This window comes from Falco rusticolus, chromosome 2, assembly GCF_015220075.1.
Source record: "Falco rusticolus isolate bFalRus1 chromosome 2, bFalRus1.pri, whole genome shotgun sequence".
Taxonomy (NCBI): domain Eukaryota; kingdom Metazoa; phylum Chordata; class Aves; order Falconiformes; family Falconidae; genus Falco; species Falco rusticolus.
Genome location: NC_051188.1, coordinates 78,976,977 through 79,001,635, shown reverse-complemented (window position 1 = coordinate 79,001,635; position 24,659 = coordinate 78,976,977). Strand labels below are relative to the sequence as shown.

Here is a 24,659-nt window from a genome sequence, read left to right as displayed (position 1 = left end):
AAGATGACTCTTGAACTCTCCCTGCTGTGAAGGGCAAAAGGCAAAGTATTTCAGTAAGGCTGTGTTGCAAGTGATAGACTTCTGGTTGCAGATGCATGTCCAGAGGATGGCTGTTTTGTACAAAGAAACCCAAATCCGTGTTTCTGCGTAACCAGATGAACTACCTCATTTATTAAATTTGGCTTTTAATTCCTTAGAGCTCTCCTTTATGTATCTGCATGTTATGTTTTTAGTAAAATGTCATTAATATCAGAGTGCCACTTCAACTGGGATTTTGAAAATAATTTATAATCATAGTACAGAGGATCAAAAAGCCATACCAAGTCACTTTTTTTTAAGGAGGAGAAATCTTTTGAATGAAATGACTCTACTAGCCTTGTCTTCACTTTTGGTACTGAAATGCAATTATCTTCCATGTAAACACTGCACCAAATAAATTTTTTTTTTTTAAAAAAAACCCAACTAGTCTTCATTAGTAGTGGTTTGTATCTGTTTGCTTGGATTTTTAATTTTTTTGGAAGCAGTTGCTGGATTCAGTGTCCTAAGTGCTTTGAGGGTCTTATTTTAAACAAAGCAAAAGAAAAACAACACGGGAGGGTGATCCAAGAGATTGTTTTGAGTCCAATATCTCAGTTCCTTGAACAAACTCAGGGAAGGAGAGCTGGATGTGCAGGAATGTTGGATGTCTTTAGTGGCTGGGTCTGATGAAACCATTCTGACTTGTGAAATTGAATTAAATAAGGAAATTTAGCCTAAAAGGCAGTGAGTTGAGGGAGTCACACCCTGTTTTGTTATTAGTATCATGCTGCCTGAAGCAATATGTACTTGCTTGTCTTCTCTAGGTGTGAGACACAGGATGTTTTCAGTAGCACGTGAGCATCGTGTGAGCCTTGGGGGATACCATGAAGTAGCCAACAAGTTTAAAGTACTTTCAAAACAGAAATTAAATAAATTAAATCATTACAGTATCAGGGTTTGCTTGGGGTTTTGGTTTTGGTTTTTTTTTTTTTTGTTTGTCTGTTGGGGTTTTTTTTGTTTTCTTTTTTTGCTTCTGACCTGCAGCACTGCAGGTCAATAGTAGCAAAACAGAATACTGACGTGGAAAACTGGCTGTAGTGCTAAATAGGGTTAATAAAGCTGTATGTTGTACTGAGGTGAATGCTGTGCCACAGAAGTCAGCCATCTGCTGCTGCAGTTTCACGTGAGAGGGTCAAACCCTATCATTTCTAGTCTGAAGAGAACCCTTCTCTTTTAAGCATCTTGGAAATTACTGCATGGCACACTGGTACAGGTACGTGGGTTTTTTTGGGTTTTTTTCCTTTTTTTAGTTGAATGCAGACATTACTCTTGCTACACAAAGCACAGCTTTGCCCATTAAAATAAATCCTCTATGTGAGAGAAGTCATGAATACAGCGTGCTGTATTATATTTTGCACTGGTTTTCATGAAATCAAAGAGCTTTTGGAAAGGTTCTGCTTGCCCTGGGGAGGGGAAGGAGACAGGCAGCAAGCCACATGCTGAGACACCCTTCTGATGTTTAACATCCTGAGTGGATTAATCTCTTATGGACATCCAGATCTTGCCATCTATTGAATTGCCCATCCGTCACCAAATTTGGATGCTCCAGGCATCCAAAAGAAAGAGCCTCTTGGCTTTTCTCTGCAAATCAGAGAACTGAAAAAGAAGAAACAGAACCAATGGCATCCTATGGATGTACTGATCAGATGAAGTTAACTTTCTTTCTCTTCTAAACTGAAACTGTTTCATACCCACTCTGCACCTTCTCTGCCTACTGGGCTGGGACTTAACAGTGGTGACACCTTGCAGAGTCATCTTTCAGGTGATGGCAGGAAAGACAACGACCACAGTGAGGCAAAAACACAAAATTAAGTGGGGGCTCTCTAGGGTTGTGCAGTAAGCTTTATTTAGGAAAATTAGTCAAACAATGTTTGCTACACCTGAAAGCTCTCATTCTCATTAAAAAACCCCACAACAAAATGCAACCTTCAGAGCTCTAGCTTTTTAATAATTTCAATGATTGTGCAGAGTTCATAATGCATATTTTTAAAAATGAGATAACTTTTTTTAATCACAACTCCCTCAATGGAGCATTTTACATAGGGGTAGGCATTTGCATATGACTGATTATGGAAAATAAAGCAGAACTGAACTCTCGAAATCAGTGTTAAACATCTGTCCTGACATTAAATTTTTAGGGAATTTTACAAAGTTTTTCAATAATGCTGGAGAACAAGAGTAGGAAAATACTTGTGAAAAATGAAACCTACAATGAGAAGTCTCTCAGGTACTGGCAGGCTTTGGTGAGACGATTAACTCGTTCACTGAGGTAGCTCCTATGTTTAGCAGCTTCACTGTCCTCCTGAAGGAGATGGCTTAACTTGTCTTTTTCTTGCAAAAGATGCAACATTGTGGTCTGTAAGTTTTCCCCAAAGTCGTGAAGGGCAAAAGACAGTATGATCAGAGGTATCTGATTGGAGAGGCGTTTACTTGCTCCCTGCAAGAATGGGGGAAAAAAAAGGCAGAAGACTTACTTCCCAAAAAGAACTAAAAAAGGAAGAGGCTCTAGGTAATCTGGTAAGACTTTAAAATGTATTGAGTTACTGTTCAAGAAGTGAGTGCTCCTATGAACCAAAAAAATGTTTACCATTCATCTCTTGTGTCTAAAGATCTAAAAATTAAGAGTTACAGGAGAGTCAGCTGTTGCTTTTTTCCCCCAGCAAACTAAACCCAAGGCAGGCTGTTCCCTGCTTAGCTGTGCCAGCTGTCATTGGCAAGAGTTACGTAAGGACATAACTGATGAATAGTATTTGCGAACCATTTCTGATGTCAAACCTGTCTTCTCTGAACACTACCAATCCGTTCTGGTAGAGGCAATGAAACAGTGATTTTTCCCAAAGGTGGTAAAATCCTGTATTCAGGTAGTGTTTCTGACATGGTTGTCCTTTTAAGTAAGACAGCTTTGAAGTAAGCTTTAGCCTTAAGGGAAAATTCTCTTCAGCAATAGTGAGGCTAGACTGTGTCTACTTTACATCTATTGATAGCTCAATGAGATAATTTTCTGTTTAACCTGACAGACTGTCTGGTCTAGTTATTTATGCAAATCTAAACATTGACCTAGAAGACCTTTTGGGCCCCTTTCCCCAGAGACATCCACAGGGCTTGGGGGCTTAGCTGGTGCTTTTGGTGATGGGAGGTTCAAAACTTCTCCAGTGCCAGAGGGGAGCTGCCTCCAGCCCTCTTGGTGCCAGGTAAGCACTTAATTTCAGTGGCTGGCTGCAACTGAGTGGTGCTATCTTCTTTTCTTCTTGTGGCACCTGGCTTGAAAATGGGAAAATCAGGTAAAGTACATCCAATTTGTAGGCAGCCAGTTTCCAGAGAAGTCTAAGGTGTTTCTGGCTTTAGATACCTTTGGAGCTCAGTGGCTGCAAATCTGTTGTGTACAAGGATGGGGTTGAACTCGAGCTGAAAAACACCTGAGACTAGGTGTTTAGTTTTGCTTTCTAGCTTGCAGAGATCTAGTCAATAGCAAGCAATATGGCTGAGTCAGCTAATGCACTTACTGAGCTTATGTATTCTCTAGGCACTACTGACTGTGGTGGGAGGGAGCCTAGGTGCTTTAAACGCAGGTGTTTTTCTAGAGCCAAACAAACTCTACCCAGAATCTTGACAGTCTTGCCATAGGTGACACAGATTCATGCATGCCATTTTCAAAGGCCATGTACACCTAAGGTCTTCCATCTCAGTCAAAGTGTATTTGGCCTCGCATAAGTTATGTGGAGATATGATGCCCTGGCATTTGCTTTTGTTGACAGTGGTGCTTAGGGCATTTACAAAAATTTATAACTAGTATCAAAGACATTTGTGTTATAGCAGAGTATAGTGAAGTAGGAAGGAAGAGGTTACACAATTCTGCCTTTGTCTTTTGTTCTCTGAAAGCCTGTGTTTTTCTCTCAATCAGCCTGAGCAGCCCGAACATTTAATTGCAGGAATTTGTCAAAACCTTGCTATTGAAATTCAAGGTGAGCTGCTACTTACCTTACTGCATTATTAATATTGAACTTGTTGCTTTCTGAGGAGGTTTTACGAAACAAAGATCAAAAGCAAATCCTGATACTGTGTGTTCTCTTTTCTGTCTGTCTTTAATGTGATCCTTTGTTAAAACATCCCGTTTGTCTTCAGAGACTTAACTTCTATGGAGCTGTCTGCAATACAGCACACACGCTCTGATCTCTACAGGTAGCTGAATCTATTTTAATGTAGCATTTTATTATCACTCCTCCTGCTGCATTAGTTTGAGGTCTGACTGCAAGCCACTGACACCACTTTCTGCTGGCAGCAGGAACATGCAGGGAGGCTTGAGGCTGACCTGAGCTCTCAGGTGCTGTGCGAGATACCAAAGTGCTGTACATAATGTTGTTAAGCTTCTGGAAATTAGTGTTATTTGAAAACCATACGACAAAACTTGCAGTGGGGAAAGCAATCTGAGGACTGTTGCTTCCTTTGGTGGAGAGGGGGGCTTGCCATCAACTGAATATGAATAATTTCTAATTACAGGGCAAAGGGCTCCTCCCCATCCTGCCCGCTCTTCCATGCTGGGAAGTGACTGTCCTTTCTTCCCTCTGACACCTGTCCCATAGGAAAGCCAGCAAGAGAGCACTGTACTGGCATGGGGCTGTACAGGTGGCAGGGAGTCATCCTCTCCTCCATGAAAGGCTGGAGGGGGGTGAGACGAGGACCCTCTGATGGCGTATTCCCCGAGCGAGGGGCAGCCATGGCAGGGAGCCATGCCAGGCTGGGGGGTAGCTAATAAGTGGTTTAGGAGCCAGCTGTCATTTCAACAACCTGCAGGCTTCTCTAATCACCATATCCCACAGTGTCTAACTACTTCTCCCCAGCAACTGTGCTGACACTGCCCGTCAGACCAGCTTTGCCCTGGCATTTTCATCACTGGTTGGAAGCTCCGATTAATTCCTGCAGAAGCTGTGCATGTACCTGGATGAGATGCTTATACCCTCTGGGTACTGTTCCCTGCATAGTAGTAGTATTGTGTGAAAGACTCGTACTGACTACAGCAAGATCTGGGTGAGGGGTGTGCTGTAGCATTCAGGGTGCAGAAGAACTGCTGTATTCATAGTCTGTAAACTCACACTGAAATAGGCCTTCGTGCGAGAAACCATTTCCTGCACCAAGGAGGGCTGTTGATTCAGAACAGATCCAACCTGCAGCTCTTTCCTGTTGCCAGCTTTGGGAGTGTCTTCTGCCTCAACAGATTTTAAATCACTAATGTAAAGGTCATCCTGGCTGTATACAATTCTCTCCATTTTAAACTGGGTGCAGATATATCTTTCAGCCTCCGCTGCTTGTTTCTCTCTAATGTCTTCAATTCTGGTCTAGGAAAGAAAAGAACAAGTTCTCAGACATTTGCTTCTTTTGCAAAGGTGCCGGTGCCTAGCAGTTTCCCCAGGGAATGGCAAAGTGGGCACAGTGTCCAACAGTCCTTGCTGCAGCACTGTCTAATCCCAGACTGGCTCTTGGGAACATGGCATAATGCTTTAGATTCTGGTTCTGCTGTTGTGAAAGGGCAGGAAAATGTGGCAGTTTTGTCCCCTCCTTAAATATGAGTGAAGTCAGTCAAAACCTGGTGCTTGGACCCCAAAAGAAAATACAAGGTCAATGTGAACAAGCAGCAATGGCCAGCCATGAGTTCAGCCTGCGGCCTGTCGTTGGTTTTTGCATGCATTTTGTTTGTGTCTCCCTCTTGCAGCGGGCAGTGACGGCAGGCACTGATGTGAACTCTGTTGCCCCTGTGCCCTTCTCAAAAACTGCAGTCTCCTATCTGTTGTCAGCAAACCAACCCCATCTAACCCCCTCTGTCTGGTGCTTTTTGCTTTTATTGGAGTACTGTGATGCTTTCTGGCCTTTTTGATACTTCCACCTAAAAGTCTGCGGGGGCAGCAAAGTTCTTTCAATCATCCTCAAATACCCTAAAAATGCTTTCCTAGCATCCCTAAGAAAGCGTCCCATCTTGTTTCTCATCTTCAGGGTCTACCAGAACTTCCTCCCTTTCGTTGTGTTATACCTGAAGACCCTCCATAAACACCTCTGCGTTTGGCTGAAATAGCTTAGTTGCTTGTTGCCTGGTTGGCCTGGGAGCTCAGTAGGGTTTGGCCATGCAAGTCAAATAGGAAACCATCTATTCACTCACATTTGCCTTTGAGTTCCCTTGATAAGCAGTACCCTGTGAGTAGGCTCTGCTTCCTGGCTGTCCAGCATTGCTTCTCATCTCTTCTTCAAAGCTCTTTCTGAGAAAAAGCCTTCAGTGACATCCGTATAATTTAACTCCACCCCAAAACACGCTATCCCCCAAACTGTGAACAATCGTCTTCTAACTCTCTCATAGTTCTATTATTTTTGGCTTGTCTGCTGCTGCTCCTTTTTATCAAAGATGAGATTCCTGCACTGGCTAACACCCTGGCTCGCCTTTCAGAGAAGGAAAAACACTGTTTAGCATTCTGAGGCTACCCACACACTTGCAAATCATTGCAGAACTTAAATTTAAAATTAATTATAAACTCCTCAAGGTAGCCATACCAGATTTTCTTTGCATTGAGTTGTGCATACATCAAGAATGTGACCAGAATGAATGAGGAACGTTATGTTTTAGATCTTACCAAAGTTGTACCAAAAGGAAAAATGCACTTTCATTAGTGCCTTTATAAACATACTATTATTTTCATACTCTTGTTTATTTTACGAAAAACATAGGCCTGCAGGTAATTTCGTGCTTGCATAAGGGTAATGCAACAGGATAGATACTATAAGCATGACAGTATTTACAAATGTCATTCTGTCTTGCTCTTGTCTTATCTCAGGTTATATATAGTGTCTTACCTTAATAGCTCTGTTTAGGTTTTGAAAATTTTCAAAATGCCTTTTAGTGAGTTCCATAAATTTCTCTTCAACCAGTCCTAAGGGAAGAACAGACAGACAAAATAGAGTCAGGTAAACCAGTGACTTTTTAAAGCTATTTTCAATGTGGGACTTGGGAAAAGTACTCATTTTCTGTATTCATTCAAAAGTAGCTAGGCAGCTGTAGTGATGCGCTATGCTATTATGACCAATACAAACAAATAAAAGTTGAGATTTCTAGGTCCGAGAGTGTGAGCCATCAAAGACCTCCTGTAACCACTTAACACCAGAGAGACTGAATATCGCTGAGATTTCTTCGATAAAGCAATTTCTGTGCTTACAGTTGTGTCTGACCACATGTGTCATCACTCAGCCATGTAAGTACATCTGCATCTCACCTGGAGCACCCTTTCCAGGTGGAGGGGCTTGTGTATATAGTAGAGAGTACCGAGTCTGGCACAGATGCCATAGCTGCCTTGTAAGGCAAAAATAGGAGGGATAGGATCACAGCATACTTTTTCCTTGGGTGATTTTTCCTGGGTGAACTGTGTACCCTTTTCCCTAGCCCCAGAAGTCACTGTATAATACATACAACCTCATGCAAAGAATTGGCAAAGAAGCTGGGTTCCCAGTTCAGATTTGTGAATGCCACTCTCCCAGGGTTGGGAATACCAAGCTGCTTGGCTGGCACCAGGTACTTCTACTATGCTTTCTTTACGGTGTTATTTTTTATAGCTACTTTCTACCACCACCTACCTTCCACCAGCCACTGGGAAAAGTATTAACAAATACTGGAGACCACATGCAGAAACTGGAGGCTCTACAGAAGAAGCAAGCCCCTAGGCTGAATCAGATTAACTTCCCCACACTGAGGTACCCTGGCTAGAGCTCTTCCTTCAGCAGTGAGAATGTTGGCCTATCCTGGAAAAAAAGTTATGAGGCACACCAGTGTCTCCCATGCAACAGCCTCATGTGGCCTGCAGGACGTACCGATCACGCTGTTCAGTATCCCAACAGCCAGCTCCTCCAGGCCTGTGATTTGCTCTTTTATAATATCCTCAAACGTCCCATAATTGGTAAAGCCTGGGAACTCGCGTCCACGATACTGGTCTTCATATTTCCACACTTTCATGGGTACACTTTCTTTAACTGTAATATTAAAGTAACATTGGTTTACTACCAAATCACTCAATTTATAAATTTAAGGTTTAAGAAGGAAATCTATTTCTCCTTTTTGAAATAGGAGAACTCCTGAGAAAACTACTGAGATGATGTTTCAAGCAATACAGTTACTACAGAACTGAGCTAACACACATCATTTATTGCTCATCTTACATACTAGATCAAGCATCTAACTGGCAGAAAGCAATCCAGAAACTATGATGGAGCTCAAAAATACTGGTTCTGCTTGGATTGCTTTGCTCACAGAAGTAGCCATTAGCAGTCACTTCCGAGTTTTAAAAAAACCCAGAATAAAACAAAACCCCAAAGTCATTAAACGGTCTTATTCCGGGGAGTCTGCTGTTAACTAGCTATTTTTATTTAAGTTACCACAGTCAATATTTCTTTGTTGACATTACACAAATTTGCCATCTTAAATGAGATATATTCCTTTGAATTGGTTTACATATTCAGGCAAAGATGTCTATATAAGTGTTTTGAAAGGTTTTGATAGTGCCCTGTTTTGTGGTCAAATTTGTGAATCATGGATCAAATACATGTGTGGAAGTAGAAGGCTACAAATGCATTCAATTCTATCATTCAGGTATGTGAGTCCATGGTTGGATAGTAACAAAAACAGTAAAAAGACTAAAAAAAAGAAGACCAAAGTAGAGTTGGAGTATCTGGTTCAGAGTCTAAAAACACATCTATACAGTTAAGGTAGTACAAAGCTGTAAAATGGCTGCAAGAATATCTATTGGCTTTGTAACAGAAAATTCAAGGCTTCACGTATCCAAAATATCTGTTTTTTTAATACTTTCATTCATCATAAGAAAGCTGAGGTTAAACAGAGTCATCTGATATGCAATGATGTACCTAGTGGTGGCTGATAACAACACTTTTTGTTGAGGAAACTAGGTAAAGGTGGCTAAAGCCACCTCTGGCTTTCAATCTATATAAGTGAACTTGCTCTCTACACATGTAAACACTTCACCTGAGCATATGTACACATGATTTTGGGGTAGCATGTTGTCAGCAAGAGCTGTGCTGTAAGAGCTGCTGTGCGCTGCTACCATGATCCTATTGTGAAGCTGGATGTATTAGTTTAAATCAATGGTGATAACCTGAAAGTGCCCAGAGGATTCCCCACTGTGATTCAGCTGCCATGTGATGCCTTGTGTATCTTCTGCAACTCCATTGCGCTTTGTCCTCTGAAGAAGCTGCATCCTTCTGCTAGTGCTTTCTGCCATTTTTACATCTATTTCTTCATGCCTTCATTGTCTTATCCTTCTATTCCTTTCCATAAAATCATGTTGATTGGCTTGGTACTTCATGGATGGGACAGGAGACATTGACATACACCGATGTCTGTCTCTTCACGTGCATGCACGTATATTTGTCTCTGACTGACTGTACCTTTGCAGCCTATTTGTACCTATCACTTTAGAGTCACTAGTGATGTTGACATAGATGTACATCAAAGACTAAAAGAACTTCTTTCAAGCACTACTGCTCGACTGGCAGTTGATACTATTTCATCTCTAACAGTGGGGTCTCTGAAAGATGTGAAAAAAGATGCTGCAAGAGACGTGGAGTGTACAGCGAGTTCAGTCTGCGTGTATCACCCTATGCTGCAGTTTAGAAGTGAGTTCAGTTAAGCAATTAGCCAGGTGGGTGATGCACAGAAAGGGGCAGCCTTTACAAGGCTGTGGTTATTTCAGACTCAGAATTGCTTTCTCCACACATTAAAGCAGAGCTGAAGTAGAACAGAGAAGGCCAAAATCCCAAAGCATTCCTAATAATAATAATAGTAACAGAATTATAACTACTACTACTATTATTATGTTATTATCATTATTGTTGTTGTTGTGATGATGATGAGTTGGTTTTGTTGCTGTTATTTAGAAGAATGGTTCAAAGAATCACCAACTAATTCTGTGCCAGGGTGCAGATTTTATTGCTTTGCTGGGAGAACAGAGACATTCACTGATCTCTCTGTTATGACAGCATTTAACACAAGCTGGGTCTTTGTCCCCAAGGACCAAAGCATCACTTGCCTAATATCTACAGCAGATGAATGCTCCTAGCTTCTTATTTTTCATTTTCTTGAAAACAACCTGTTGGTGATGCTGTGTCTTGATCTAAAAGTGAGGGAATGGAATCTCAGGTCAGCTGAAAGTGATGGTTTTCTATGCTTACCCTTTGCAGCATGCTCTAGGAGAATAATTTCCCATGTTCGAAACTCTTTGCGGATTTTTGTAAACAGTCTGATTTCATTTCCAAACAACTGTTCCTCTCCACGCATTGTCTGAGAGATGTCTTGATTAAAGAGTTTGATCAACTGTAATGAATCAAAGAACAATCAAGCAATGTAGTAAAGTTTCATTTCTTCAGACTAACTTGCATATGTTAAGTAAATTTGCAGTAATTTGATATTAAAGCAGAGACATGGTTCGTTGAAAACACCCCTTTCTTACATCTTTTATGCTCTTAGCTCCTAGTTTTAGTGTTTTTTTTTTTCAAAACCAGCATAGCTAGAGGAGAACAACTGCGATACTCTTTTTTTTTTTTTTTTTTTTTTGGGGTGTGTGTGTGGGGGGGTTGGTTTTTTTTGTTTGTTTTCCTGTGGACTCTTAGAACCATTTACTAAATTCTAATTGACCAGATTTGTATGAAGACTTTGAAGGCTGATGAATCTTCATAAGCACCTCTGCTGGCCTGCCAAAAGCTTACTTGGAGGGATTAGCTCCCCAAGATGAGACATTTAGATGGACTTGCAAAACATATTTTTAGTATCAGGAATACATTTGATCTTATGATCTTACGCTGTAAACAATGGAAACCCTTCAAAATTTTGGGTAGGCAGGAGTCTAAGTTTTCCCTCTCTGAGATGCTTGTTCTTAACCAATCAACTGAGTTGTTGTTCAGTTCTCTTGTCACATAATCACAAGAAAAAAATTGCTGGAAGTGGCCATGAGCTCTTGTGAACTGTTGTATGATGTATTCCTGCCAGAGGTTTGTCTATATTATTCTCAAAACACTTCAGTGACAGATACCACAAGCTTCCTGGTGGTCCATGCTGATGGTTTTCTAACTTTTGGTAGGTTTTTTCTTCCATGCTTACCACCTCACTCTACTTCTTGACCAAACCAAAATGGATACTTACATCTGTAAGGAAAATCAGCTTCTCAGACTCTGTTTTTGGTGTGCCTCTTCTGTACTTTTGTAGATCCTGCAGCGTCTTTTGGAGCACCTCACGTATTTGGTTCTCTAGTGTTGGCAAAGTTTTCTGGGGGGCAGACAGTAAAGGAGGACGTTTAGGTGGGTTGAACATCTTTGGTTTTGGAAGGAAAACAAAGTCCCTCTAAGAGTGACCCACACCTGCATATGATCTTTGCTGCTTTTAGGAGTCCAAGAGCTTGCTGCTTGTGCATCCCACGTGTGACAGTGGGATAGCATGGAAGTGCAAATGTGGCCCTCATTGAGAGAAGGCAGGGGGGTAGGATCTCCCTGAGAAATCAGTCTGGACCTCTCTGCAAGGTGGGCAGAGTAGCTGAAGTTTGGGGCAACATTTCACCTACAGTGATCCAAAACCTGCGTCTTCACAGGCCATTCCAGGGAGGTGGTGATGCAGGGATGTACTGACCTCTCCATTCCCAATAAATACCTGATTGAACACGGCTGCTTAGTTGCTTATTTTATGTAATGTTACATAAATATGTATTTTTTTTCTTCAGGACTGAATTTAGAGGTTCCTTGTATTTTAGAATTTTCCCTTAATGGAATAAGATATATTACTTACAAGTATACGTACATAAAATTAAAACCCCAATATTTACTATTTACTATGCTATTTACATTAGCATAGTAATATAAAAAAATCTTACTTGGTATTTTTAAGACATTTTCATTGAATAGAAATTACTGTGTTTTAGCAAGCTCATAGCAGTAACTTGTCACCCAGCTGATCAACACTCTCCACAAACAAAAAGAAGTATCATGGCTGCCATTGAAAAGGCAGGAGTTATGAGTCACAAGTAGATGAAATGGTTTTCCTGTTGTCAATCTTTATCTTAAAGACAAATCTGAGGACAGAGCATGGGTGCCTTTACCTCTAACTCTCAGGCCAATTTGTTCTCAGATTGCCAGACTGAGGGATAATTAAGTGCCATCAATTGCAATCCAAGCTTGAAGGGCTGAACTTAGTTTTACATAGTAACTGATACAAACAGCTCAGTATGGCACCTTTGTTACTTACAATAATATGTCGCACAAGTTCATTTGTGAGCTTCTCTGCCAGATGAGGGATAGTAGCCCTTCCTTCATCCAAAAGGATGCTGAAAAAAAAAACAAACCAAAAAAAAAAAAAAAAAAAGAAAAAAAGAAAGAGGAAAAGGTGGTTTTGGATAGACTGCATGTGCAGGGCAAGGAGGCAGCACTGATGCTCTGCTCTGTTTTTACTACTTCTACTGCACAAATTGAGTAAAGAAAGGGGCCTCCTGGGAGCGCTAGTACAGATGTGGCAGCAGCCCAGCACTTTGGGCACCATGGCTTTTGTGCAAGAGTTGTTTGACAGCTGCTGCTACTGGCTAAGCTAAGGGAAACAGAGAAGTATTGGAAAATAGCAAATTCTAACAGCAAATTAATGTGCTACTGTATTATTTCAGCATGTGTGAAGTATACCGATTTAAAACCCTTTTCACCTGCCATTCTCTGTGTTATGATTTATTTGCTGCCGAGTCATTTTCTGGGGAAATCTGTGCCCTCAGCACAGGCAGTATCCTTTATCATGCTGAGTTTTCCAGCAAATAGAAATACTTCAATGCTTGTCTTGAAGTTCTCAGATGCTTCACTTGAATTCTTTGGGACTATTCTGAACTTCTGAAGTTCACTGCACTTCTCCCAAGATTAGGGAGAGATATGTATTGAACATCCAAAATACATTTTAGAAGTTAATTTGGCAGGTAAAATTCTTCTGGCTTACTGGAATGCAACACTGTATGGGCAATGAGAAATAGTGAGTATAATTAATACCTGTTTGTAACCCTAATTTAAAATCTCAGCAGGTCAACAGGAAGCTTTCAAGTTATTTTAATATGTTTTTGATTAGGTCCTTTCTGTGAGAAATACCTGAAATATTTGTGAGTCTTGAAGAATATTCTCTCCTGCTGGATTGCAGTGGCCAAGGCCAGTTTGTTATGGATATCCTGCTGCCCACGACACTTCACAATCATGTAACCTTTTTTGAGGGGGATGACCTTGTTTTGTATTATGTTGATGATAGACTCTTCAGTCCCTTTGTCAACCAGGTCCGGTTTTGTAAGGATGCCTGTGAAGTTACCCAAAGAGAAACTTAGTTGAGCACAGAAGTTAATGGTGGGAGAGGAGCAGTGGGACACCCCACCACCAGAGCGGGAACACTCTGTATCATGTTTTATAAAGCAACTTCTCTCTGGATTTATTTTTTTTTTTTTTGTCTTCTCTCCTAGGAAGCTCTCAGCTCCTGGGCTTTGCACTGTAAATCTTGCCCTAGAGTTGGCCTCCCACCACGCTTTTTGCCTTGCAAACCTTTTTTGACAGGCAGCAGCAAAGCTTTCCTGCCATTAACTGAGATTTTCAATTTCCAGTTATTCATAGCATGAATGCAAGCAAGACTCAAAATTGAGGGATTCTTAGAGCTGATGGATCATCTCACGCTTTGTAAATGGTTTATTTAGGCTAATTTCTTCCCCTTCCCCCTTCTTCTAGTAGCTAATTTCACAGATCTGGCATGGAGTACAGAATATCAGACCTTCGTGGAAAAAAAGATTTGCACTTCTCAACTTGTAGCTGAAAAATTGCCTCACCTAGTGTCCTTTCTCCACTGGGGTCCACCTCTTGGGCCATTTTCAGTGCTTCTGTTGTTGCGATATCCACATTACATGGCACCACTACCAAATTGAGTGTCTCTTTGCAGCCAATAATTCTTTTCAGTAGCATTTTGATCTGCAATGCAATAGAGCAGTAACGTAGTTCAGTGAAATCAGATGCTTGCATGTAGGATGTGACCATTTATAGCAATATGAGCCACTTTCTGATAACATTAAATGTCACATGTACCCAGGATAGTATTACATGCTAAAGGACGGCATAGAAATGAGTCAGCAGAAGAATGAAGCCTCTTTTCTTATGTCAAGATTAATCCAAACATCTAGCATGGATGAGACCAGTTTGTTGTTACACCTGTCCTGAAAGCTATGTAAAATTTAACCTCTCATTTGTATAAGCTTTCATTATGGAAATATTAAAGATACTTCATAAATAATCACACGTAAGAAAAACAAGTTCTGTTATCTAGGTACACACTTCTAGAAAGCAAGCAAGCTAGGTTAGGCTGATAAATCTCAAATTTGCATCTCTGAAAGGAGAGCAGATGTTTTTGGCTTATATTTCAGCGAAGCGTTTGTAGGGAAGAAAAGCCCCAAACCAAATAAAAAACAACTAACAAAACCTAAGTTGTACGTGACATCTAGCTGGCATTGTTTCTATGTTTCAGCACCAAATAAAAAGGTTTCTCATAGTTTGTGTTGTATTGCAAAAAGCTCTATTTTTACAGAGCTTTATTGTGCTTATACTGAAGATAACTTTTTTCCCCTGAGTTTTGGTAAAGGTGCCTCTCTTTTCTACTTCCCATCCATCCCAATTTCTGATGTGCTACAATACTATAGCCACCATCTCTGAAGCATGCAGATGGCTGGGTGTCACAGCACAAGCAAGCTGCAACAACAAGGCTTTTACCTTCAGTCAGGTTCTACTGTCTGTGCTGTTTCTTCTTCCTCCAGAGGCCAGACCACACTGCTCCTGCTTCTCCATCCAACCTCCTCTCCCACACTCCTCAGAGATATTTAACCACTTAGAGGGAACGAGCTACAGCTGCACATCATCCATGTCAATCAACCCACTGCCTTCGAGGCAAGGCCACAGCTGCATATTATCAATGTTCATCAACCCACTGCCTTCATTCCTCTACAGTTGGGGACAATGGAAATGTGTGGATCATGTCACACCTACTGCTTTCTTTTGAATACAATAGAAAGATTACTATCTAACTGTGGAATGAAATTGGTTTTCTCCCAGAGTGTAAAGCCCGGACAACTCAATCTTGTCTCATTTTTGCTGAAATGTCTGGTTTAGTTTGGGCTACTCCTGATTCCAAGTTCCTATTTAAAGGTATTTTAGGAGAAACAATACACCCAGATCCTGCACATCACCCTCACAGCTGGCCTTGTCCAAGAGTTTTATTTGCATTCCCCAGCATTTCTTCTAAAAACAGCCAAAGGAAGAGTAGAGATCCCCTCTACTTTAATGCTTATTCTGTTTACTTCAAAAAGGGTCTGCTGGGATCCCTTAAGGGATGAAAAAATAACAGGATGGGTTTGATTCTGACGCACTCTGTAAGTAAGGGATGACAGGGCAATGAACCTGTAAGAGGGCCAGTTTGCCACCTTGCTCCAGAAGAGCTTACAAGAACTCAGACCTATTTATCTTTGCCAAATACATACACAGAGCGGTAAGAGACAACTCATTTTGGAATGTGTCTTATCTTCCAGACCGCAGTCTAGCCAAGGGGCATGGGGGAAGCCCTGTATTCAGGGTCCACACGGCTGGGTTATTCCGTGCTGCCGCGGGTAGGCTGTGTCGCGGCACTGGAGGCGTGCAGGCAGGAGATCCTGGACTTCACTGTTCCTATTGGCAATTCCTTGCCTGAAAAATAGGCCTGTTTGTTGCAGCAGCTCTATTGCAGGCTCAGAAGCCCAACATAATAACTCCAGCATCCTACAGCAAAGGCTCGCATATGGGGTAGGTTACAGCCGTGACCCTGTGCACAGTCTGGCATGAGGCTGAGTTTTACCTGTTCCCCAATATCTTTTGGCTGATCCCCCACAGCCACTCTGGCAATTCCAGGAAGATCAATTAGCGTCAGATCTGGAACACCCGGAGACTGAATTTCTAGGGAAATTAATTCTCCACTGATGGCACCTCTAGTACCCGCCACAACATCCTGGGCTGCAAGAAGAAAACAGCAAGGCAATGAATACAAGCTTTAAAAAAATGCATCTAAGTGAAGCTGAACGCAATGACTTCGAAAGTACCTACTACCACTGCAGGTTCTTTTGGGCTTGGCTTTTTTCAGATCCAGTCATGTGTGTAAATCCATTTATGCAAAAATCTAAGGAAATTACTATGCAATACAAGGATACATGGAGTCCTTTTGGAATGTGAACTGTAATATTTTACAGAGCATATACTTATGAACTTTCACATATGCAGACAAAATACATGCAAATAAACCACAATTAAAGTGATTGGATAAAATACTTGTCAGTTGTAGAAAATCTTCCTCAACATCAAGACACTTTGTAGGCATTAATTAATCCTTAGCTGCCTTGAAAGATAAATAGGTGTTATTCTATATTCTTCACATTTTGATAGGGAGGTTGATAGATCAAGTAATTTGTCCCAGATCTTATAAGGCAATAATATTTGAACTGCGAGCAGCACAGAGAAGCAAGGAAACCCTGTCGTCTCATGAGAGATTTTCAGCTCTGTAATTAGCTTAATCAATTCATACCACTTGTGTTGCCAGTTTTGGAAGGATGTATTAAATATATCCAAATAATATACTGAAAAGCTAAAGAAAAATTGTTAGGACAGGTAACAATGTTGCAGAATGGTCCTAGTTGAGGAAAGAAGGATAATCCAGCCTTCACATTTAGGGCAAGTGCTTGCTGCCCCTTGGGTAAGGAAAGTGTTTCCTGACACAGCACGAAATACCATAAAAGTGAAACTGTGACATGGGAAAGGCAATGACTGAGGCTGTGGTCCCACTAGCTGGCAGAAGCTCTATATGCCCTCCACTCTGCCTTGCAATTGTCTCCAAAATCATAAGACTTCCAGCCACAACACCTCAAGCATTCTCTGAGTTTTTGAACTGATGACAGGAACCATTTAGGGCTTTGCATGTTTACAGTTTGACAGACAACCTCCCCAAACCAGGCAGGCAGCATCCAGCTGAGGATGCAGTCTGAGCCTTTATCGGACATCGGGGATCATCTTCACTACTGAAGTAGCAAGTAGTACAACTCTCTTGAAAGAGTTGCATTATGCTGCCCCACTTTCTTCTGCTCTGAATTCAGCTCTTGTGTTACTCATGGCTACAATCATTCTGTTAGTCTGGGGACTTCTGCTCAGATTCTTCTCAGGGGAGAAAGGATTCAGAGGAGACTAAGCAAGTCAAATCAGATGGGAATATGTTACAACTCACCTTCTCTTATTGCTTTCTCCACCTCAGAGGCATTCTGGAGCTCGCTGATGATGTTGCGATAACAAATTTTCCCTTTCCACGCCTGGGTGGCAGGTATTCTTTTCAGTTTAAGTTCCAGAGGACATCGAGTAACAATACCTGCAGCAGTTCCGAAGACAGAGGTAACTCTCTCAGCAGTTGTTATGCATGATGCACAGCCACAGACTGCGTGGCGAACACAGGGTTGCCTGGTACTTCACACAGAGATACAGAAGTGTTCCCAGAGACATTGCCAAAGGGCTCTTGCCTGACATCCTACTCAGAGTAGGACTATTAATCAGCACTATATATGGTTCTGCCCAGCCAAGTCTTGTCTTTGCAAACTTCCAAGGAAGCAGATTTACACTCTTTGGATAACATGTTTCAGTGCTGCACTTACATCCTAAGGAAACCTCTTCCTCAAGTCCAGCCTGACAGACTAGATGGTATTGTCAACTCATACAGAACTTGTAGAACTTATGTGTGTATATACACAGATACACAGAGCTGGAAGGTGAATCTTCTTGAGCTGCTAAGTCTCTCAACCATCTTCTATGACTTACATAATATCCAAGGCAAACATTTATAAGTAAAAATCTTTGTCCTTTTTTTTTTTTTTTTTTTGCCAAAAAATGGTATCTATAAGAAAATCTTGTTAAAAAAACCCTCAAACCAACCTCAACAGCAAATTTCAAATCTAGTCTTCCATGTGAAACTGATACTTTACTGCCCTACTCTTTGCTGGGAAACGCACAGAGTCAGCTGATGCTACCTTTCATTCTGCCCACGGTTTGGGGCAAGTACGCTTCACTGCACTCTTCTTACTCCCGGTCTCTTGACCACCCAGAATGTGCCTTTTTGGAGTGCCCCACCTGCACATCCATTTTTTTCTACTGGAAACCAGAGCTAAGCAGCCCTCTGGAGTCTATTTGGATATAGTCTTAGTCATGCAGTTATCCTATTCAAGACCAAATAAATAAATAAATAAAATAATTCCTTCCACCTCATCGAAGTGAAGTTCAAGTGAAAACCTGAGAAGGTGAATTCTTACCATTGCCCCTAGGAAGAGCAATACCAGACAGGGCTTCTAGGACAGAGCTTTTCCCAGAGCTCTGGTCTCCGATCACTGCGATCGCGGGCAAAGCCAGCTCTTTTTCTACTCCGAGAGCTCTTAGGCTGTCAATGAGATCAATGCAGGGTCGGATCCTTTTCTCATATTGGTTGTGCAAGGTATGTTCCGTTGCCTGCTGGAGTTAAACATATAATGAATTTCCCATAATTTCAAAATAAGCTATTTTCACAAAAAAACACCCCTTTTAGGCATCTTTTCCAGCTCATCATTTTCTAATAAACCTTATGTACTGGCACCAAGCTGTACTTCATATCACTGCGCCTTCTTGCACTTCCACGTTATGAACAGGTGCCTGTAAAAATGACAAAATCAGTTGAGGCTGGCTCAGTGATCATCCTTAGTAAAAATACTAAACTTTGTAAGCTCTCCTGAGAAGGTAAAGAGCAAAAGGAGACCTCATTACTAAGTGTGCTTTGTTAATTTTTTTTATAATAACTGCCATTTTCTTCCAGTCATCTACAGATGTACTGAATTATGTGTATGCATATGAACACTAGTCCCAGTAATAAGAGAATTTATTACAGAATACCTTATTAAATATTTGCTTTGAAGTTTGAACATTTAGTCTGTGTAGACACCAAAAGTGTTCTGCTGTAGCATCCTTAGGTGGCTAAGATCTTTTAGATTGTCATGGCTCTTCTTTCTTTCCCTCATTTTAGGCTAGGGTAAGGGATGAATACGAGCAATTTGTTTTAAATGATGGATTATTATTATTTTATGGTTTTCGATACATTTTCATGAAAAGAAACTGAGTGATTTCCAGCCCTTTACAAAACTGGGCCACCTGCTGTTAAATATGCTCAGCTAAAGTCTATAAAGATCAGCTTGTTCTCTTCAACCTGTTCCTCTCTCCACGTTCCAGTCTGACTGCTACATTTAGAAATTTATTTTGAAAACATGAATATTTTGCAGACACTAACGGGCCAGGGACATTCATACCTGATTTTTTGAAAAGAAAAAATTGAAGTTTCCCACATCACCTTTGTCTAAGAAAGCCACCTCTGAAAATACATCTATCAATCAGATACAGTCAAACAGAGCAGATACTTCTTTCAAGATGAAAAAGACAATACAGATTACTGGAGGCAGGTATTTAAAACTTTATTGGTAACCCCTCCCCACGATCTTCATTACATTGTTTACTAGCTAGTAAATCCTAACCATTCTCAAGGAACTTTATTAGCTATGACACAGACTTCAAAACAATCTGTTTTCAGTGTCAAATATCCAACACAGGTTATTATTAAACTTTCTTTGAATTTCTGTTGAAGGTAGCACAGCCTCAAGTGAAAAATAACTCAGATTTTAGGATTTCTGTTCAGCATTTGCTAGTTGTTACCAATGAAACAGATACACGTTGCACCTTAAATTGGCTGCTAGACTGCTGCCATCCTATTTTTTATACCTACATTTTTTATGCCTGCAGATTAATTGCAGGTATCTATCTATCTTCCTAGTAACACAAATGACTGCTTGGCCCTGATCCCAGTACTCCTCTGCTTAGACCTACTAAGTACAGACTGCCCAAAGAGACAGGGGAATTTGTTTTGGGGCACAAAGTGAAGCACAGGAGTAAGAGTGGGGTGGATCTATGCCCTTTTCTGGTATCTGCCTTACCTTGTCCTGTTCTCCATAATCCTGTTCCTTCCACTCCTCCTCCTCATAGTTAGGCTTTCTCTCAATCGTGTTCTCCGAAAGATCTTCATCTTCAAAGTCTGGTGGGAGAGGTACTGCAAAAGCTTCTGAAGATGGTTGTGAGAAAGGTGATGCATGATCTTTCTTCAGGATGGATTTGTTTTTTTGAGAAGGTTGTTTGACTGCTACACCCTTATTACCCATGGCCTTCTGATTTTTTGGGCTACTGTGTAGGTTGTCCATAATTGCTTCACTAAGTAGTGATTACTGTCTGGCCTCACCACTCTTCTGTACAGCTTCTGAAATCAAACATGGGGCACTGAGTGATGCCAGCTTGCAACAGTGATCATAGCAGAGAAAACTAAACACCACTTTTATTTGCTGATTCAAACCCTCCATAGACATCAAATGCCACTGCTTTTTTCAGATCACTAAAATTGCTCTCCAGAGGATAAACTTGAAACAGTTCTTCCTACCTCTTACATTTTCTTTGTTTTCAGAAAACAGTTGTTGTCACAGAGTAAAGAATAATATTTTTTTGGAGGAAAAAAGTTACACCAATTTTTGCAAAAAGACAGTTTTCCTCAATGAAATGTTTTGCTGAAAGGTGTTTCAAGAAGCTCAGTCAGTATGGCAGGTCTGGGCACGGTTGGAGAGAGTGTGCAAATGCTTAACCGGAGTCACCTGGGGTCAGGAGTATAGGGCCGCATGGCTGTGCAATGCCACTGGCATCAGAATAAGGCAAACCAAGCCAGTCTGCTGTGCAACCGGCTCACCTCTTTTGTGGTGGAAATTCTTGTCAGAGTCAAGTCTTACACCTATTTTAGTAGCTCAGCATCTCAGTCCCTGCCTCTATAGCTTAAAACTCTCCCCCAAAAGCAAATTTTCCTTGTCATGATTTTAGAGAAGGGAGAACAAGGAGACATTTTATTTTCTTGTTCAGGTTTTCTTTATGTAAAAGTTTTATTAAGATATTTTCTATGGGTGACTGAAAAAACTGGAGGTGTTTGATGTGACGTTTTCCAGGGCAGGTGATTAACAGAGAGAATGATTTAAAGAAACTAAACCCAACAGTATTTTTTCAAAGCTAGATATTTTTTAACCTCCCCCTGCCAAAACCAAGATATATTTAACCAAACACTTGGGTAAATGAACTGGGAGAAACACATTTTTGCTTGAAATAACTTCCTGTTATTTTAATTTTCTGGTTGAATTAAGTTTACAGGTCTTCTAATTTGAGCAGATGTCAAAATAGGATGATCAGACACAACAAGTTGTATTTTCAATGTGTAAAACAAGTTTAGAAAAAACCAGATTATTTCCACATTAGTATTCATTCTTTCTTTTTAATAAAGCAATACAATTTTTTATAACAGATATTCCTATCTCCTTTTATCAAAATAAAGAATAAATTACTCTGGGGAAATTCCTCAGTTTTGACCAGCAATAAAAGATGACTGAACTACTTTAACTTCTTTATAAGTATTCATTTTTCAGTTCCCTCATCTTTTCCCATGTCTTCTTTCTTCAATATTTCAGTATGAACTTTTTTCTCTTGCTGTTAATGAATTATAAGATTTCACTTCCTTGAATGAGGGCTCAGTGCTTTGTCTGCAACAAACATACATTCCCCATTCACTGGCCACCAGGTTCTTTTGTGATTTTCTATTGCTACAAAAAAACAATGTTCTGATAATAATGTTTCTAAACATGAATTCCTTTCATTGCTTCTCCCATTCTCTACCTGCCTTTCGTTTAGTGGAACAAACACTTCCTATAAATTTTTAATTTGATGTGAATATTACACAGGAACAATTTTGTCCCTTTTACATTATTATTTATATTAATTGGGCTACGTTCAGATTATTAATGTACTGGTTTTAGCATATGGCCTCCTAAACATGGATGTGTTTCCTTCAGAAAGAGGTTATACACCAAGCTTTAGCCACCCTTATAATGAATAGGATGAAATGCAAAAATAGTGTAGTAGGGCCACCAGGAACAAGAAAAAGAAAAAGAAGGATCTTGCAGAGACTTGCGGAGTCTGACAAAAAAGTGACAACTTAGAAATATTTTAGTGCAAGGGCTATATCTCACCAAATACACAGAAGCATTTTTTAGCTAGGTCCAGAGTGTAAACTGCAGCATGCACACACAGATACACAGGCTAACAAATATACCTGCAGTAAGCAGTGGAGTAAATCGGCACACGTGGATGTCTAGGGCTACCCTGCTGCTCTCCACCTAGACCTGAAAAAGTTAGATAGGTCAGTGCAACCCTCCACTGTGCCATGCAGGCATAATGATTTCTTTGTGTTCCGAGCCTTGACAACATCAGATGCAAGAAAGAAAGGAGAGGGGAAAGAAAAAAAAAGAGCTGCAATTTTTAAGTGCCTTTCTGAAACTGGCCAGAATCCACATGTGAGACGTGACACCTGGATGGCATGCTGATACTGGAATCTGGTAACACACCCTCTCACCAGACCTGCCCCTGCCTCTGTCATCGTCATCAGGACAATATTGGGTTCCTTGAACTTTACCTTTTGAGGTTTGCCTGCCTGCATGCTGGAAACCTCCCCCGGCACAACACAAAGCGCTGTGACACACAGCCACATCTGCATGAAGCACTGACCTGCTGACTGTCCCGAAGAGGAGTTGCCTTGCTTTTCTCTAGCAATCCTGGCTTTGCATCCCCAGGGGTAATAACAAAATCTGCTATCAAACCCAAAGTGCAAAGCTGCGGTGCTGAACCCACACAGTTCTTGCATTTATTCACTCCTTGTCCAGCCAGAGGAGCCCACAGACTTCTGCCTGATGCATCTTGTGAATTCAGGATATTTGGGTAAACTACACAGTCTCTGGGCTGTATGTTTATTAATTCTAGCTGTCTTCCCAGAAAAAAAAAAAATGAAGCAATGCAAAGTTTATGATGCAAGATATTAATATTGCCAGCTAGACTATGTTGCTGAACACTGCCCCTCCCACACACACCCACACCCCCCACTGCCCTTCAAAGAATGTATTCCAATTTAAATACCATCTCCCAGCCATTTCCCTTTAAAGTGGAAACAACAGTAGTATCTTTTCTTTTCCCCCACCCTAGAAAACAAAAAATTCTACTCCTGGCAACCTTGTTTAACTGCAGTTTCTTTAGACTCCTATGCAGCTTTCTCACATGCAGCTATTAAAAGGAATGAAGATAACAGTCAAAAAATGAGTGATTATGTTTATACGAAGGAAAAGAGAAACTCCTACCTGTGTAGTGTCCTGTAGCAAGGAGAAGCAGGAACTTCTTTTCAACTTCTGGTTCCTTTTTATTCACAGGCTCCACCTACACACTCTGACAAGATTCAGGAGAAATGAAACCAATCTCAACATGAAAAGAGTATTGCTTCATGATGGCTCTGGAAATAATAATGCAATGCGTTGGTGGTTTTACTTTCATTTCCTTACACACAGCCAACTGTCCTATTGTCTAGTGGATGGCAGAAATGAATCTCCTTACGAGCACAGCTAGGTGCCTCCTCACTTGGCTGTGCTGTGCAGCAGGGTGACAGGGGCAAATGGCAGAGGTGCCTGGAGATATTGCTCATGAGCACCAACCCCTCTTTCCTCCCCCCACAAAAGTCAGCTCGCTTGTACATGGGGCAAAACCAGCTGGGTGAAGTGGAAACCGGGCAAGCTGCTGTGCCCTGCTCCCACCAGAGCTGCCCGCTGGGGATGCTGGCCCCATGCTATCCAAGGGACCCTTTCAGCCTCCTCAGCCCTTCATGCATAAGGCAAGCGGGTGAGGGTCCCCTCCACCTCACAGTGAGGCTTCCCAGTCCAGCCATGGTGGCAAGCTGTGCCACTGCTCACCCAGGCTGTGCCTTCGCCGTCAGAGGCTGCAGGGTGTGATTGAGGTTGCTGAACACGGGCAACAAGAAAACAGAGTGACACACAGTGCGATTTATCAGTGTTATGCACTGCTTTTAGGGCAGTCGAAGCCTAGAGCTGTTTCTCAGGTCCTTGTGCTGTTTTCCTCAACATTACTGAGTCTGGATGGTCCCTCTCCTGCCCTCATTTTTTTGACGTTTTTATAAGGCTCTAAAGCTGTTAGGTAAAACCAGCTTGCTTTGTCCAGTCAGAGGCTTTGCAAGTCTGGTGCAGGATCACCCTTAATTTCTCACTCTCTGTTTTTGAATGCCGCCTCGCTCAGCTGCTTTCTGTTCCTCACCATTTGGGGGGGGTTCAAACTGCCTTAGAGCAGTCAGTGTTCAGAGCCAGCCCTTCTTGCTGCTGCCTCATCCACCAGTAACTCAGAGGGCTTGTTCCTGAGCTCTGGCCGCAGGCACATGGTGAGGAGTAACACAGAGCTAGCGCTGCATGGGCAGCACCACAGCTTGGTATGGCCTGTGGCAGGTGACTGTCACAGCACTATCCAAACTAGCCAGCTGCAACAAGGCTTTTACCATCCCATACCAGGTTAACTTCAATAAG

At 41.4% G+C, this 24,659-nt stretch overlaps 1 protein-coding gene across 5 annotated transcripts; it reads right to left on the bottom strand.

The window, feature by feature from the left end:
* Positions 1 to 1,902: 1,902 nt before the first annotated feature.
* Positions 1,903 to 23,538, bottom strand: MX1 (MX dynamin like GTPase 1). 5 transcript variants are annotated; one of them, XM_037377050.1, is made up of 15 exons: positions 23,436 to 23,538; positions 22,361 to 22,430; positions 20,163 to 20,479; positions 18,465 to 18,660; positions 17,396 to 17,533; positions 15,983 to 16,137; positions 13,938 to 14,076; positions 13,222 to 13,420; positions 12,350 to 12,428; positions 11,258 to 11,380; positions 10,291 to 10,432; positions 7,921 to 8,079; positions 6,913 to 6,989; positions 5,169 to 5,411; positions 1,903 to 2,515 (listed from the first exon to the last, which is right to left on the bottom strand). In XM_037377050.1, exons 3-15 carry the CDS (start codon positions 20,421 to 20,423, stop codon positions 2,285 to 2,287), a joined length of 2,142 nt encoding a protein of 713 aa, XP_037232947.1. In that variant the 5' UTR covers positions 20,424 to 20,479; positions 22,361 to 22,430; positions 23,436 to 23,538; the 3' UTR covers positions 1,903 to 2,284. The 5 variants fall into 5 exon arrangements, with proteins under 5 accessions (XP_037232947.1, XP_037232949.1, XP_037232948.1 ...); XM_037377052.1 differs by having other exon boundaries at positions 18,465 to 18,657; XM_037377051.1 differs by lacking the exon at positions 22,361 to 22,430 and having other exon boundaries at positions 23,436 to 23,523.
* Positions 23,539 to 24,659: the final 1,121 nt, after the last annotated feature.

What these genes read in the sequence shown, in the direction of transcription:
- MX1 (XM_037377050.1), bottom strand. Translation starts at nt 20,423, where the DNA reads ATGGACAACCTACACAGTAGCCCAAAAAATCAGAAGGCCATGGGTAAT. An exon ending in CAAAAGATATTGGGGAACAG is followed by an intron (nt 14,077 to 15,982) that starts GTAAAACTCAGC and finishes ATTGCATTGCAG; the next exon opens with ATCAAAATGCTACTGAAAAG. An exon ending in GATACTGAACAGCGTGATCG is followed by an intron (nt 6,990 to 7,920) that starts GTACGTCCTGCA and finishes TTCTTCCCTTAG; the next exon opens with GACTGGTTGAAGAGAAATTT.